General features: G+C 47.9%; 1 protein-coding gene across 1 annotated transcript; it reads right to left on the bottom strand.

The window, feature by feature from the left end:
• Window positions 1-308: 308 nt before the first annotated feature.
• SPATA19 (spermatogenesis associated 19) lies at window positions 309-9115 on the bottom strand. Its single transcript, XM_081843227.1, has 7 exons — window positions 8911-9115; window positions 8625-8681; window positions 6544-6705; window positions 5647-5729; window positions 4414-4491; window positions 2141-2239; window positions 309-528 (listed from the first exon to the last, which is right to left on the bottom strand). The coding sequence occupies exons 1-6, from the start codon at window positions 8986-8988 to the stop codon at window positions 2152-2154; spliced, it is 546 nt and encodes a 181-aa protein (XP_081699353.1). The 5' UTR covers window positions 8989-9115; the 3' UTR covers window positions 309-528; window positions 2141-2151.
• Window positions 9116-17011: the final 7896 nt, after the last annotated feature.

Below are 17011 nucleotides of genomic sequence, written 5' to 3'. Positions count from 1 at the left end.
ACTGCCCATCTGTTGCCCTTTGCGCACTGCAGCCCAGAATGAGACAGCAGCTTAAGTGGTGTCTGCATCTCCTCCTCCTCCTTGTCACCGCTCACACTGCTGCTCAGGCAGCCTTAGCAAAGAGGAGGAACAGGGTCTGGTGGGGCTTTAGGGATCAGCAGCAGGCCCCATGCAGGGATGTGGGCCTTGGCCGATGCCCTGTGGTGCCAACTCCGGGCACCAGGACTGCGTGAACACTTACCCTTTAAAAACTTTGCACCCTCCAAAAAAAGATGAAAGGAAAGCCCAGCCTGTCTTTTAGAAAGCGCTTTAAATGGTAAGCAATTTTTTATTAGTCATTCACAGTTCACAAAGCCAGGCATTTATAATAGCCCGAGCAAAAAAAATAAGTAAATCCTTCCGGAGGATTCAGGCTGCTTCTCTGGCCATTTCAAGAAGGCAGGGCTTTCACAGCCAAAGGAGAAGACCCAGAGGGCAGAACAGGAAGGGCACCTCCTTCTCCTCAAGAGCCACAAGGAAATAGGGACTCTGGGAGGAGGAAAGCACAGGAAGAAGATCAGGGGGGGGAAGAATGATGCTCCTGCATCAGGAAAACATCACATGTCACTGCTAGAGCTGCTACCAGGTCATTATTTCCCAACAGATGTTTCAAATTGCTGAGTGACTGGTGCTTTTTTGAGTTTGATCCAGAGATCAGGAAAAAAACTAGAGGCTTCTGCATTTTCCTTCCCCCAGATTCCTGCCCAAGCTGTATGCATGAGATCAGGGATGTGGAACATGTAACCCTCAGGATGCCATTGACCTACAACTCTCATCAACCCCCAGCCGGTATGACCAATGGTCAAGAATGATGGGAATTGTAGTCCAACAACATTGAGGTCATGAGTCCCATAGAGATGTCATGGAGGGGATGGGAGGATCCTGAGGAGGAATGGAAGCAACTTGGGGCATTGGATCAGGGGAGTCCTGAAGGGGGTCCTGGCCATAGCTGTCAACATTTCCCTTTTTTAAAGGGAAATTCCCTTATTCTGAATAGGATTCCTCACAAGGAAAGGGAAAAGTTGACAGCTATGGTCCTGACAGGGTGGGGGAAATTGTCTGTAGGCAGGGGCGTAGCACTGTTTGCCAGTGCCTGGGGTGGGTGCATGTGCATGTGTGCCAGGCAGGTGGAGCATGCTTGCCCAGCCCTCAATGCCCAATGGGCACTCGTGCACCAGGCGGGGCATGGAGGGTGAAGAGCAGCCCCGTGTTCCCCAACCTGTGCCCTTCCTGGACTGCCATTCGCATGCCAAGTGGGGGCACAGCACCAAAGGTGCTGTTCACCCTCTGCACTCCCCAGGCAGGGCATGACAGGAATCTCTGTGGGGCCGCCTGGTTTTTACATACACCCCTTCAGACTGTGCACCCGGGGCAACAGCCCCTCTGGCACACCCCACACTATTCCACTGACTGTGAGATCCCAAGATGTGTCTGAGCCCACAGAAATCCAGGAAATGGAAAGCTGGGTCCAGGGAAGGGATAATTCAGGTTGGCAGAAAAGTACCCCTGTGGCATCAGGCACCTCTAATCAGAGACATCCTGCAGTTGAGTTCCCCTACCCCAGCACTGCCTCCGGGTGGTGAGGAGTTTCCTCCTGCAGGGGGAGGCAACAGAGACTAAATTGGATGCTGAGCCAGTGCTGTCAACACCTCCATCCTCCAGGGTCGTGGAGGCACTAGAGGTGGCATGAACAGAGCTCACAGACCCAACTCACTAGGTCAGTGGCCCATCCAGCCCAGCATCCTGCTCTTACAGTGGCCAGCCTGTGGGAAACCTGCAAGCAGAACATGAGCATAACTGTGCTCACCTGTGGTTTCCAGCCACAAGTATTCAGAATCATTACTATTTCCATTTGTGGAGGTAGATCATAGCACTCATGGCTGGTACGTAGAGTTAAACATTAACAGAAGAGTCCTAATGGTAAGGGCTGTTTAGCAGTGGAACAGAGGTGGCCAGCTGTCTTTCTGTGGAAATAGGCAACCACATCTCAGTGCTGTAGCTGCAGGTTCCTGCAATGAGTGGGGTTAAATGGCCTCGGGGTCCCTTGCAATGCTAAAATCCCATGGAGGGAAAGGCAGAGGGCTGGGGATGAGCACCTCACCTGTCCGTGTCTTAATACGCTGGCATTGAGAAGTGGAGATTGGTGTCTGATGGGCCGCTGTCCAGGTCAGTCACAGCTTGGAACATGACTCTGGAGACACTGGGAGGTAAAGAAATGAGGTCAGACCGAACTTGCTCTCTTGCAGAATCTGGACAAGAGCTGGTAGTGGATTCAGGACACAAAAACCTGCTGAAGGTGCACATCCAGGAACCCTGGACAAGACCCTCCAACCACCCTTGTGAGATGGTCACTTAGTTGCCCCAAATACACACCAGCACGTCAGCCTGCCACAGCAATGTGAGGTGCAAGTCCATCAATAAAACTGAGGTTTCCAGACATGCTACCCAATAGAGCAGCTCTGGGAAAGGGGTTGGAGAGGAAGGCATCAAGGCTCTTTGGAAGGCCAGCAAGCCACTTAAGATGCTGCAAGCCCACCAGAAAAAGGAGGGGGGGCAGCCCACAGGTGCTGCTCAACCACCTTGCCTCCTATTATAAATCCACAGGGTGAAATCAAGGGCAATTCTGGACTTGGGGAGCATGTCTGAATCTTCCCTGGATTGAGACCCACACACAGTACACGCAAGGTCAAGCATGGTGGGCCTCTTGAGCTCACACACACTTTGTCACCAAACCCCCACTTCAAAACATATCCCAGATTGGGAAACCTTCTCCCCATGGGCATAATTAGGCCTGGCATTGGCTGGCATCCATATGTCCTGAAGACAATGAAGACAACAGCAATATTTCTTCATGCCAGTTGCTGTAAAATGGTAGGAGGGGAGAGTGGCTCTTGTGCTCAAATCTCACTTGCTGGTTTCCCATTGGGGCATCTGGTTGGCCACTGTGAGAACAGGATGCTGGACTAGATGAGCCATTGGTCTGATCCAGCAGGTTCTTCTTCTGTTCTTATCTCCAAACAGGGCTAGGAAGGACCTCTGCTAGAAATCCTGGTCAGTGTAGACAAGAATGAACTAGATGGACCAATTGTCGCCTTATCACCCTCCAACAGTGAGTTAAGCATTCCAGAAGTGCTTTCTTTTGCACATAGAAGGAATAGCAAAGAAAGATGGGTTTGACAATAACTCCCTTCTGTCTCAGTCACAGCACCCACTATGGAGAAATTATCTCAGCACTTTTAGTTTGTGTGTGTGTGTGTGTGTGTGTGTGTGTGTGTATCGTATTTTTCGCTCTATAAGACGCACTTCTCCCCTCCTAAAAAGTAAGGGGAAATGTGTGTGCATCTTATGGAGCGAATGCAGGCGGGAGGCTCTGCTCAGCGCTCCCTTTAAAGAGCCACATGGAGCATGTGTGCAGCTCTTGGGGGCTTTTCCCCAAGGAGGGAGAAGAGCTGCCCTTCTCCCTCCTCGGGGAAAAGCCCCCAAGAGTCACACACATGCTCCACACACTTTTTAAAGGGAGCACGGCTCTTGGGGGAGCCTTCTGGTGAGAGGCTGCTGGGGAGAGGCTGCATGCGGCTATCCCATAAGCCAGGACAGCAAGCGGGATAACTGCGCTGCAATCCTGCTTGCTGTCCTAGCTTCTGCAATTCAGAATATTTTTTTTCTTGTTTTCCTCCTCCAAAAACTAGGTGCGTCTTATGGTCTGAAAAATACGGTGTGTATATTTGTATATATGGACCAATTGTCTGACTCAGTGTAAGGAAGTTCCCTATGAAACAATATAAAAACAGAAGGTAAGGGAAACTAGTTGGCCTAAATGGAATACCCTTTGCCAGTCTCTTTGGATGTGATTCAAATTGCAATATCCATATGCAGATCAACTCCAGCTATAGAATTTGGGTATAGAGATGTTATGGTCTATTTTCCCACTCCTAGGGTTAGAGACTCACTGATATGAGCACTGTTAAAAGAATTCCACATTGGATCACATCTAGGATTCAGTGAATTTATTTTCATACTAATGGGGCAGAACTAGGTAAGAATTATTTTTGGAAGCTGGTGTTAAGGACAGAAGGGGAGCGTTGTATTGAACTTGCAGGGATAGAATTATCTCAGGAGTGTAAAAAGTTGCTTTAAACTGGGTTCAGGGCATTGGTCCATCTAGCTCAACATTTTCTACACTGACTGATAGTAGCAGCTCTCCAGGATTTCAGGCAGAGGACATTCCCAATCTTATTTGGAGACGCTGGGGATTGAACCTGGGGCGTTCTGAATGCAGAGCAGATGCTCTACCACTGAGCTATGGCCCTTCCCCATATGTGTAAGCAACAGAAATGTTGCTAAAAGCTATTTGCCCTTCCAGCTGGGTCTCACCTATTGCTCACTTTATCCAGCCTCTCTTGCATGGCATCCTTTCTCATATCGCTCGTGACATGATACACCCGGGTGTGACTGAAAAATAGAATCATAGTGTTGGAAAGGACATCAGTATGTCATCTAGTCCAACCCCTGCCCAGGAAACCACAGCAACAGCAACAACCCAACAACAAGAGTAGTCTTCAATTTCTTAACCACCCCATGAGGTCCCAAGATATGTTGTAATAATTTTAAAACAACATTAAAAACAATTAAAGCAGAATAGAATCAAGATAATGGGGAGATCATTAGGTAGTCATCCAGCCTCTTCTTAAAATCCCATTCCAAAGGAGAGTCAACCACCATCCAAGGCAATCTTTGTTCCACAGGAAATTTCTCATAATATTTAGTTTAAATCAATTTTCTTGTCAATTGGACCCATCAGTTTAGGTCCTGGTCTTTGGGAGTATCTGAAAAGGAATCTGATTCATCATCTATGTGACAGCTGTTCAAATATTTGAAGATGGCAATCCTCTCTCCTTTTAACTGTCTCTTCTCTGGGCTAAACATACCAAACCTGCCAGGTTTTGAAGGTCTGGTGCTAAAAATTCACTCATCTCTCAAAGTGAGTCTTGCATACCATTGAGTTGTCACAAGAAGCCATGCTCTACTCTCAGATGGCCTCATAAAATCACACATAATGCTTGACCTCAGCTCTGTTCATCTTTTGGGTGCACATCTGAAGAGGTCTAGCTCCATGGTTTTCTGTTTCCTGCCCTCTGAATCCCCTCTCCACATTGAGTTGCCTGCTGTGTAATCATCTGCATATCTTCTGTGGGATTCCAGCATAGTGCAAAGGATTCAGGATCACTTTCTAGACCAAAGGTGGGGAACCTTCAGACCTGCAGATGTTGTTGGGTTACCACTCTCAACGTCTCTGGCCATTGTGCTGACTGAGGCAGCTGAGTGCTGGAATACACTAACATCTAAATGGTTGCAGGTCCTCCTTTCTCCATCCAAATGTTGCTGAACTACAACTCCCACTATCCCTGGCCTTCCTGGGGTGATGAGAGTTGTAGTTCAGCAACATCTGGGTGACCAAAGGTTTCCCACACTACAAAACTATTCTGTGGTTGCATATTTCAAGGAAAGATCAATGTCCCACCCCTGTTCAAGAGTGTGCACTCAGATCATTCAGAGTGCCATTGCTCATCACTTCAATGGACACCATTGACCCATGTGAAGGCTCACCTCCATCGGACAAACTGGATCCTTGTCCTGTCTTCTGTCAGGTCCAGGCTGGAACTGGATGAAAGTATTGTGCTGGAACACTCCTGCAACAGTGATATGAAAAGTCTGCTTATGTGCACCAGAAAAATCTTGGTGTATACTCAGTTTTGGCCAAACTAAGCCTCCTGGTGTATATATTGCTCTAGGAGGCATAGTTTGGAGGCATAGTCAAGTATACACTTCCAGAGATAATGCAAAATACATAACTTCTGGTAAATGAGCCATACTAGTTGCTAGAGGACCATGAAAGTTTCAGTCTTCCACATGGAATTGCATACTCACTTCTCTGAATTTTGCAATGCAGGTTTGGTTCAGTGAAAATACATTTGAAAATGTGTTCTTTACAGGACCAAAGATCCAAAAAATATTTATTTTAAAGGGGGGAATGAGTTGAAAATGAGCACAAAAAGCTTACAAGTTGCATATTTCAAGGGAAAGTGCATATAAAACTAAGTGCAATTTAAATGCAAATTCATTGTATAGCTCTTTTTTTAAAAGCTATGCAGAAAGTAAGGGAAGAATGGACTAATTGAAACTGACACAGACATAAATACACTGATTTCTCCATAGAATACTTGCTTTTGCAGGCAATGGCTGCATATACACCATACATTGAAAGCACATTGGAAAAATATTCATCATCATGCACACACAAAGAATGCTGGAAACTGTAGTTTACCACTCACAGAACCACAATTCCCAAGACTCTTAACAAAATACTGTTCTCCGGATGTTTGGGGGAATGCACTTTCAATAGATGGTGCATCCACAGCCTATAAGCACCTAAGTATTGCTCTTCTGCTTCCTTTTCTATATCCCATTCTCATCTGCACATAAACTGCTGCAGCTCTCACTCACCCTTGGTGGCCTCCTGTCTTCAAAGGTCTCCCAGGTTTCTGGTTTTGATCTTGCTGCTGCCAAATCTAGGCCAACTGAAGGAAAAGTTCTGATCCCTTCCACCTGGCAGTCCGACCTGTTTTCTGACTTCTGCCTAAAGATCTTGACAGCATCTTCTTCGATCTAAGAGGCAACACAAACACACATGCCACCACCATATTCTCCCCCAAAGTGAAGTCATACAAAACTAGTTGGTCACCATTAATTTCATTACAGTTGTACCTTGGTTTTCGAACAGTTAAGTTCCCAAACGTTTTGGCTCCCAAACGTCGCAAACCCAGAAGTGACTGTTCCGGTTTGCGAACTATTTTTGGAAGCCAAACGTCCGACCGGGCTTCCACGGCTTTTGATTGGCTGCAGGAGCTTCCTGCAGCCAATTAGAAGCCGTGATTTGGTTTTCAAACATTTTGGAAGTCAAACGGACTTCCAGAACTGATTCTGTTGGACTTCCAAGGTACGACTACTGATTTATGCCAAGTCATAAATGTGAATGACACTTGACTTCATAGAGTTTCATAAGAAGAGAGAGATGAAAAAAACAGGCTTCTGCCCCAAAATGAGATTGCAATTTAGATATGATGAAAGGCAAAGTATGAAGAGAGGGGACTTTGAACAGGACCTCAGCATAGCTAACTTTTTTGCAGGGTCAAACCGTCACTCATATCAGGGCCAAACAACTAAAAAATGCATTTTGCAACTCATGGCTCCAAAAAGACCCAGACTCACTCAAGGCAGAACTTCAACATTTCTTCTCGCTCTCTCTTGCTCTCCCTCCCTTCCAACTGCACAATAAAATATATTTAGAAATGCAGATATTGAAGGGAAATTAAAAATACATAGGTTTGAGATAATATGCTTAAAAATAAATAGGTGTGTGCAGATTAAAACAACAATGGATTGATGTAAACCAGGATAGGAAAGACTTGGGAATGATGTGTGTGACAGCAGTTCTAGATACATGCGGAAGTGAAAGCATGCACATGTGGCTCAGTTATGCTTACCCCTACCCTAGTTACCCACAATGCTATCCACAATGGAAAACCATCCTATACCCCGTAGGCTCCTTTGCATTTTAGAGCCTTGGTTAAATGTGGTTTTGAAAACATGCAAAAGCTTCCCTAAGTGCAGAAGGCTAACCTGGTGCAGATAACCATCCTTGAACATGCAGAGTTTGAGGAGGGGCGACGCTATAATGCTCATGCTCATATGGCTAGTTAAGCCCCATGATGAGCAGTTACATAGGTCCCCGGTCTCCATGCTAATGTTGTGTGCTGGATCCGAATTCCTTCCAAGCAGTCTGCATGGACAGAGCGTAGAAAGCTGCCCAATGTTAACTCAGCCCCTTGTTTCATCTGTCTCAGTACTGCCAACGCTGACAAGCGGTAGCTTTAATTTTATTCGGTTCGTAAAATGTATACACTGCTTGATGGTTAAAAAACAACAACCTCAAAGCCGCTTATAAAAAGAATGAAACAACGGTATTATTAGTAAAAGCAACCATTCGAAGCATTTAATAATAATAATAATAAACACCCCAACGTAATAAATAAACTAAAAATAGATTAAAGCACACACCAACTTTCCAAATATTCTGACAGGTTTGCCTAAGCTAAAAGCTTTCCCAGGGATTTGGGCAGGGAAACTTTCCCAGACACACCTGGAAATGGTGGGGATTGAATTTGGGAGCTTCTGCGTGCAAAGCAGATACTCTGCCACTGAGCTATGGCTTAGGTAAAGGTAAAGGGCCATTAGGTCCAGTCGTGACCAACTCTTGGGTTGCGGTGCTCATCTCGCTTTACTGGCCGAGGGAGCCGGCATACAGCTTCCGGGTCATGTGGCCAGCATGACTAAGCCGCTTCTGGCGAACCAGAGCAGCGCACAGAAACGCCCACAGCACCACCCGCATCCCTCAGCGCCACCTGCATCCCTCAGCACCACCCACATCCCACAGCACCACCCGCATCCCACAGCGCCACCCGCATCCTGGAACTATGGTTTACCTGCCCCCAATTTCAGCCTGTAGCCCTATTCATTACACTCACCTTCTTCAGCCAATGCTCCAATACGTACTCTATCTCTGGCTCAACTATGTTATCAGCCTTAAAGGTAAAAGGGAAAATGAGTGGTAGTGAGAAATTCAACAGGGTCACCTTATAGTAAGTATCACCAGTGCTTTTTTAAAAATTGGAGTACTCAAGGGTATGCAGTACCTGCACCCTTTTTCTAGAAGAAAAGCACTGATATCACACACCCCCTTCACCACCTCACAGCCCCTTCTGGGCCCAAAGAGCAGCCCAAGGACCCAAGCAACCTCCTGTGTGCCCTTACTGGAGCATCGTCAGCTGGGAAAGGTGTTCTAGAAGCCCTCCGGAACAAGATGTACGCTCCCCATGTGGTAATGATCATCCTGAGGCACTCTTAGCGAGGGCCAGATCTCCCTTGCCTCAGCCACCGTTCTCATCTGCCATAGAAAACGTGTGGCCTCTGCAATTCCAGTTGTGTGTTTGTGGCAGAGAGACATTATTGCGTCACTAAGTGCAAAAAAACAGTTGTCTGGGCAACCATGACATCATAATGAGATGGGGGAGGGCAGATAATTATTGGTCAGATTCATTGTGGAATAAATATAGCTGTTTATTCTTTTGAATCTGGAAGACTGTGGACTTTACCATGAAAGGCTGGCTTGTGAAGGTCCAACAATTAGCCTTGAATGAGAAGCTTACTGAGTACTGCAGGGCCAGCAAGGTGCAAAAGACAGAATACCTGGATGACCTTCATTTGGCACTTAGCTAAAGATCTCAAAAACTGGTTGTGCACCAACAGCATAAAATACTGGGTAGCTGTTTTTTGTGCGGCAGCAATAGCTTGTTGGTGCAGGATCTTGTCCTAATTTTAAAATTATTAACACCTTAAGCTGTTCTGCCTCATTTCAATATAGTGATTTTAAATTTCTCACTGTTTTTTTTATATTCTACATAGTTTTTAAATTCTATATTTAATATTGTACTTAATGTACTATATTGTGTCTCTCCTTCTCAACTGGTTATTGACCAAAATAAATTAATACAAAATGCATGTAGGAATTATCTATGCTCGCAAGTTTAGTAAAAATTGACTTTGATTTCTGGAATGATAGACCTCAGTTATGTGTTTTTACTATTTTTGGGTTGGGAGCTGCCCAGAGTGGCTGGGGCAACCCAGTCAGATAAGTAGCATATAAATAATGTAGTAGTAGTAGTAGTAGCAGCAGCAGTATTAGATGGGGCGTGAGGACAGTGAGACAGTATTGCTTGGGTTTGTGTAACAGATGTCAAGAAAAGCAATGAATACATGTTACTTTCAAAACGATGCATGGCCTGTCATATCCTTCCAGAGTGTAAGAAGCGTGTTGCTACATTTGAAAGCGCAAAGTTAACTTTGAATGCATGGTGTGAAACTTAACTTTTGTGCCTTGCAGCCTCAATCCTTCCCCTTTAAGGCCCCTGGGAAACAATCCCATGCAGACAGAAGGAAGTTGACCTAGAGTTGCCCCTCCCTCCATCAAATCAAATAGGAAGGCTGGCTGAGCTGTATCTCTGGAGAATCCATGGAGTGCTGATTCAGAATCAAGGTTTTTGGATTGGTTCAGGACCAATTGTGTCTGTTCCAAGGTGTGGGGGGAGGCAGGTGGTGTGGGGTAAGTCATAAAGTGTCTGGTCAAATCTCCAAAGACAGCTTAATTACATGCTGTGTGAAGAAGACTTTCTTTTTGTCTGCCCTGAATCTTCCAATGTTTAGTTTCATTCACTCTCTCTGAGTGGATGTAGGATTCCTTCTGACATTACTTTTGAGGTTGCCCAGGGGTGTTTGTCATTGTCCTCACTGTCATTCTTCAAACCATCTTTCCAGCATTCTGCAGCCTTCCTGGGTGCTCATTCTTCAAAAACCTTATGATGTCCCAGAGTGGTTTTTCCTGGGAGTGCAGGAAGGTGGGAAGTCTGTCTACAACTGGTCATTGTTATAATAATAATAATAATAATTTATTATTTGTACCCCGCCCATCTGGCTGGGTTTCCCCAGCCACTCTGGGCGGCTTCCATAAAAACCAGAAATACACTAAAATATCACAGATTAAAAACTTCCCTGAACAGGGCTGCCTTAAGATGTCTTCTGAATGTCAGGTAGTTATTTATCGCTTTGACATCTGATGGGAGGGCGTTCCACAAGGCGGGTGCCACTACCGAGAAGGCCCTCTGCCTGGTTCCCTGTAGCTTTGCTTCTCGTAATGAGGGAACCGCCAGAAGGCCCTCGGCGCTGGACCTCAGCGTCCGGGCAGAACGATGGGGGTGGAGACGCTCCTTCAGGTATACTGGGCCGAGGCCGTTTAGGGCTTTAAAGGTCAACACCAGCACTTTGAATTGTGCTCGGAAACGTACTGGGAGCCAATGTAGGTCTTTCAAGACCGGTGTTATGTGGTCTCGGCGGCTGCCCCCAGTCACCAGTCTAGCTGCCGCATTCTGGATTAGTTGTAGTTTCCGAGTCACCTTCAAAGGTAGCCCCACGTAGAGCGCATTGCAGTAGTCCAAGCGGGAGATAACTAGAGCATGCACCACTCTGGCGAGACAGTCCGCGGGCAGGTAGGGTCTCAGCCTGCGTACCAGGTGGAGTTGGTAGACAGCTGCCCTGGATACAGAATTGACCTGCGCCTCCATGGACAGCTGTGAGTCCAAAATGACTCCCAGGCTGCGCACCTGGTCCTTCAGGGGCACAGTTACCCCATTCAGGACCAGGGAGTCCTCCACACCAGCCCGCCCCCTGTCCCCCAAAAACAGTACTTCTGTCTTGTCAGGATTCAACCTCAATCCATTAGCCGCCATCCATCCTCCAACCGCCTCCAGGCACTCACACAGGACCTTCACCGCCTTCACTGGTTCTGATTTGAAAGAGAGGTAGAGCTGGGTATCATCTGCATATTGATGGACACCCAGTCCAAACCCCCTGATGATCTCTCCCAGCGGCTTCATATAGATGTTAAAAAGCATGGGGGAGAGGACGGAACCCTGAGGCACCCCACAAGTGAGGGCCCAGGGGTCTGAACACTCATCCCCCACCACCACTTTCTGAACACGGCCCAGGAGGAAGGAGCGAAACCACTGTATAACAGTGCCCCCAGCTCCCAGCCCCTCTAGACGGTCCAGAAGGATGTTATGGTCGATTGTATCAAAGGCCGCTGAGAGATCCAGCAGAACTAGGAAACAGCTCTCACCTTTGTCCCTAGCTCGCCGGAGATCATCAACCAGCGCGACCAAGGCAGTTTCAGTCCCATGATGAGGCCTGAATCCCGATTGGAAGGGATCCAAATGGTCCGCATCCTCCAGGCGTGCCTGGAGTTGTTCAGCAACCACGCGCTCAATCACCTTGCCCAAGAATGGAAGATTTGAGACTGGGCGATAGTTGGCCATACTGGCCGGGTCTAAAGATGGTTTTTTAAGAAGCGGTTTGATGACCGCCTCTTTCAGCGGATCTGGGAATGCTCCCTCACAGAGGGAAGCATTCACCACCCCGCAGAGCCCATCGCCCAGCCCTTCCCGGCTTGCTTTTATTAGCCAGGATGGGCAAGGATCCAGGAGACAGGTGGTTGGTTTCACGCGTCCAAGCAGCCTGTCCACATCCTCGGGGGTAATGGATTGAAATCGATTCCATGCAACTTGACCAGACAGAGCTCTAGCACTCTCCCGCCCCAGCCCTGCTCCCACGGTGGTGTCTAGCTCCTTCCGAATATGAGTGATTTTATCTGCAAAAAACTTTGCAAAATCGTTGCAGGAGATCTTGGGGTCTTTACAAAGCCCCGGTGGTAAAGGTGGTTCCGTTAAATTACGAACCACCTGAAAAAGTCTCCTGCTACTATTTTCTGCAGATGCAATAGAGGCGGTGAAGAAAGTCTTCTTCGCCGTCGCTATCGCCACTTGGTAGGCTCGACGTTGAGCTCTAACCTGTGTCCGGTCAGATTCGGAGTGAGTTTTTTGCCACCGACGCTCTAGCCGTCTCAGCGATTGTTTCATCGCCCTCAGCTCCGAAGAAAACCACGGAGCTGTCCGGGCTCCATGCAATCGGAGAGGGCGCTTCGGAGCCAGACAGTCGATAGCCCTGGTTAACTCCGCATTCCAGCGGGCCACCAGGGAATCAGCTGAAAGGCCATCAACATGGGATAAGGCATCCCCTACCACTCTCTGGAAACCATTTGGATCCATTAAGTGGCGGGGGCGGACCATCCGAATTGGTCCCACCTCCCTGCAGAGGGGAAGGGTCGCGGAGAAGTCCAGTTGCACCAGGAAGTGATCTGACCATGGCACTTCTTTTGTTTCACTTTTACTTGGTGTCAGATCACCCACGTCACTAGAGGTGAACACCAGGTCTAAGGCATGTCCATGACTATGAGTTGGGCCAAACTTATTCAGGGACAGCCCCATGGAGGCCATGCTTTCCACGAAGTCCAGAGCAGCCCCTTGTAAGGTCGTGTCGGCATGGATGTTAAAATCCCCTAGGACAACCAAACTAGGTGTCTCCAGGAGAAAATCCGCCACGACCTGAAGCAGCTCAGACAGGGAATCCTTGGTGCAGCGGGGAGGTCGGTACACCAAAAGGAATCCTGTACTGCCCCTATTGCCCAACTTCCAGAACATGCACTCAGAAAACTGGATCTTCCCAGTAGGACGCCTGGTGCAAGCTAGTGACTTCCTAAAAATCACTGCAACCCCCCCTCCCCGCCCACATGACCTGGGTTGCTGTGCGTAAGAGAAACCTGGTGGGCAAGCAGCGGCAAGGACAGGCCCATCTGCTTCCTCCAACCAGGTCTCTGTCACACATGCCAGGTCAAGTCCTCCATCCACAATCAGGTCGTGGATGGCAGTGGTTTTATTCCTCATTGACCTGGCATTACACAGCAACACCTTCAGGTCATGTAGGTTTCCCCTGTTGATTCCAGTATCCATCCGGTCAAGGCCAGACCCGGAGGCAGGGATAGTTTTCAAACAACGACTAAACCTGCCTCCTCGGTAATGACATGGTCTGGTCTTAGCGTAACTCCGCCTCCTGCCCATGATCACCGAGATCGGATGTCCCAGTGCTTCCCCCCCTGTGGAACTTGTCCAAGCCATCGTGATGACTGGGGCCCCACTCCCAGGCAGCCCTGATCTAGCCCCTTCAAAACAAAACATAAACTATACAGAACCAATAAAACAACAACAACAAAAAAGAACAGAACAATTATAATAAAATTAATCCCCAACCAAATATCCATCCCACCCACCCCCAGCAATAGAAAAAAAGAAATAAAAATTTAAATTGCCACCGACTGCTTGAGGACATTTTAAAGCACATTAAGCCCCTGGAACGGGAAGCAATGGCAGAACACTTCCCACCCTTCCCAAGAGTTTGTTCCAAAAGTTTGTTCCTGGGCCACGCCCCCTGGGCCAGTTGGAAAAGGCCCTGGAAGGGAGCAGGCCCTGCAGTTCTCACCCAGCCGATGGTCCGAGGCCTCACTGCAGCAGGAGTCCCTTTATAGCCAGGAGAGAGGGCCTGGGCCACGCCCCCTGGGCCAGTTGGAAAAGGCCCTGGAAGGGAGCAGGCCCTGCAGTTCTCACCCAGCCGATGGTCTGAGGCCTCACTGCAGCAGGAGTCCCTTTATAGCCAGGAGAGAGGGCCTGGGCCACGCCCCCTGGGCCAGTTGGAAAAGGCCCTGGAAGGGAGCAGGCCCTGCAGTCCTCACCCAGCCGATGGTCCGAGGCTTCCCCGCAGCAGGAGTCCCTTTATAGCCAGGAGAGAGGGCCTGGGCCACGCCCCCTGGGCCAGTTGGAAAAGGCCCTGGGAGGGAGCAGGCCCTGCAGTTCTCACCCAGCCGATGGTCCGAGGCCTCACTGCAGCAGGAGTCCCTTTATAGCCAGGAGAGAGGGCCTGGGCCACGCCCCCTGGGCCAGTTGGAAAAGGCCCTGGAAGGGAGCAGGCCCTGCAGTCCTCACCCAGCCGATGGTCCAAGGCTTCCCCGCAGCAGGAGTCCCTTTATAGCCAGGAGAGAGGGCCTGGGCCACGCCCCCTGGGCCAGTTGGAAAAGGCCCTGGGAGGGAGCAGGCCCTGCAGTTCTCACCCAGCCGATGTTGTTGTACTTTTTAAGCGAAACCTTTTTACTTTTGAACAAATCCAGGCAGAAAGATGTCTTTAAAAGGTTATAGGAAGGGATTTATTTTTTTTAGAAAATGTAAGCACACTGATCTCAGGTGCTTAGGAGCTAGACTCCCTAACATCTTGCACTTTGATTAAAACTAAAGAGAAGGCAGTAAATGGTTACTCCTTCCAAGGTGCTTTTCAGATCAGAATGTAAGAAAAGTGTTGTTGCTGATCTTTAAAGCCTTAAATGGCCTTGGCCCAGTATATCTGAAGGGGCATCTCCATCCCCATCATTCAGCCCGGACACTGATGTCCAGTGCTGAGGGCCTTCTGGCAGTTCCCTCATTGCGAGAAGTGAGGTTACAGGGAACCAGGCAGAAGGCCGCCTTGGCAGTGATGTCATACCATCAGATGTCAAGGAACTATCCGACTTTTAGAATACTGTACATCTGAAGGCAGCTCTGTTTAGGGAAGTTTTTAATGTTTGAAGTTTTATTCTCTTTTTAATGTTCTGTTGAAAATCGCCCAGAGTGGCTAGGGAAACCAGATGGGCAGGGTAGAAAATAAAATGTAGTAGTAATAGTAGTAGTAGTAGCCAGCTGGATCAGGCCAATGGCCCATCTAGTCCAGCATCCTGTTCTCTCACAGTAGCCAACCAGGTGCCCTGCCATGGGAAACCTGAAAGCAGGAACCAAGTGCAAGAACACTATTCCCCCCTCCAGTTTTCCAGCAACTGGTATTCAGGTGCATTGCTGTCTCTGACCATGGAGGTAGATCATAGCTAGTAGCCATTGATAGCCTTTGACCTCTATGAATTTGTCAACTTCTCTTCTAAAGCCATCCAATTCGGCAGTTGACATTATCTCCTGTGGGAGCGAGTTCCATTCTATAACTATGAACTGTGTGAAGGCGTATTTTCTTTCATCTGTCCTGATCTTGAACATTCATCTTCATCAGATGTCCACAAGTTCTAGTGTTATGAGAGAGGGAGGGAAACAAATTCTGTCCACTTTCTCCATTCCATTTTTAGAAAGAAAAAAAACAAACAAAACTTCAGGTTGCAGAAGCAGCTGGAGGCTGCAGAACTCTTAGAAACATAGAATGATAGATTTGTAGAGATGGAAGTGACACTGGCGAAGGAAGAGGAGTGGGGTGGGGTGCTATCGGGGCTGCACCCTCACCCACGCTGGAAGCCACACCCCCGCAGGCAGCATGCCACACCCCCAGGATGCATGCCACGCCCCTGGGACGCGTGTCAGCCCTGCCCCCACCTCTCTCCGCCCCCCCCCCCGCTGCTGGAGTGTGAACCTCTGCCACTGACCAAGGGTCATCTTAGTCCAACCCTCTGCAATTCAGGAATCACAGCTAAAGCATCCATGAAAGATGGCCATCCAACCTCTACTTAAAAACCTCCAACAAACCTCATGAGGGAGACAGTTCCACTGTCTAGCAGCTCTTACTGCCAGAAAGTCTCTTCCTGATGTTTAGTCAGAACCTCCTTAGAAATGCATGGGATAATAATTATCATAATTAAAAATACTGTGATAAATGACATAATAAACTACATATTTTAATATGAATTTTCCTGCTTAAAAAAAGTTAATGTGGAATAGGATAAAATGGACTTTTAAGCACATGCAAAATTGACTGATCTAGTCTGAGGTCCATCCATGAGGTTAAAGCACTGATGTCCTATAGATATGCATGCATTTTAGGTAGAGTAGATGGATAGGAGTCTGTGTTCTCACATTAAACCTCCCCGGTGGAAGTGCATCTGCTGCCTGAAATAAGAGAATCGCTTTTCTGCACATTATAATCACCAAAGCCTTCCAAAGCCCAGACTAGCCACCTGGGCTAAAGACACAGGGATTTGGGGACTCAACTGCACAGCTGTGGAGCTGTACAAGGCATTATTTACAGTGAAGTCACAGATGCAGGAAAGCCTCATCTACCCTTGTACTGCCTGTCATTTCGCCCCATGGGGTTGTAGTCACATGTTTGCAAATGTAAATAAATAATTTATACCCTTGAGGGCAGGGGAATCAGGTTTTTTGGGGGGAGGGCGGACAAGTGTGAGGGAATAAATGATGGGCAGGGAAGGAGTTAAGCATCAACCCCGATTCTGCACTGCTGGAAATGCTTTTCCCTGCAGCAGTACCTCTTACCTTTTTAAAAGAGAAAAGGCATCAGGGGTCTCTCGCATGTGGTTGTGTGCAATGAGTAGTAGTGAGCAGCTGAGTAGGATTTTAAACACCATCTCCTTGGTTTAAATTCAACATTCTCACTA

This window comes from Podarcis erhardii, assembly GCF_964252035.2.
Source record: "Podarcis erhardii genome assembly, chromosome: 16".
NCBI classification, from domain to species: Eukaryota; Metazoa; Chordata; class Lepidosauria; order Squamata; family Lacertidae; genus Podarcis; species Podarcis erhardii.
The sequence above is the reverse complement of the archived record's forward strand: the minus strand, read 5'-3'. Positions and strand labels throughout refer to the sequence as shown.

Bases quoted from the DNA above. Each gene is read 5' to 3' on its own strand.
- SPATA19 (XM_081843227.1), bottom strand. From the start codon at position 8,988: ATGATCATTACCACATGGGGAGCGTACATCTTGTTCCGGAGGGCTTCT. The intron at 8,682-8,910 runs GTAAGGGCACAC...TTTACCTTTAAG, and splicing joins TCCCAGCTGACGATGCTCCA to GCTGATAACATAGTTGAGCC. The intron at 4,492-5,646 runs GTGAGCCTTCAC...TCTATTTTTCAG, and splicing joins ATCCAGTTTGTCCGATGGAG to TCACACCCGGGTGTATCATG.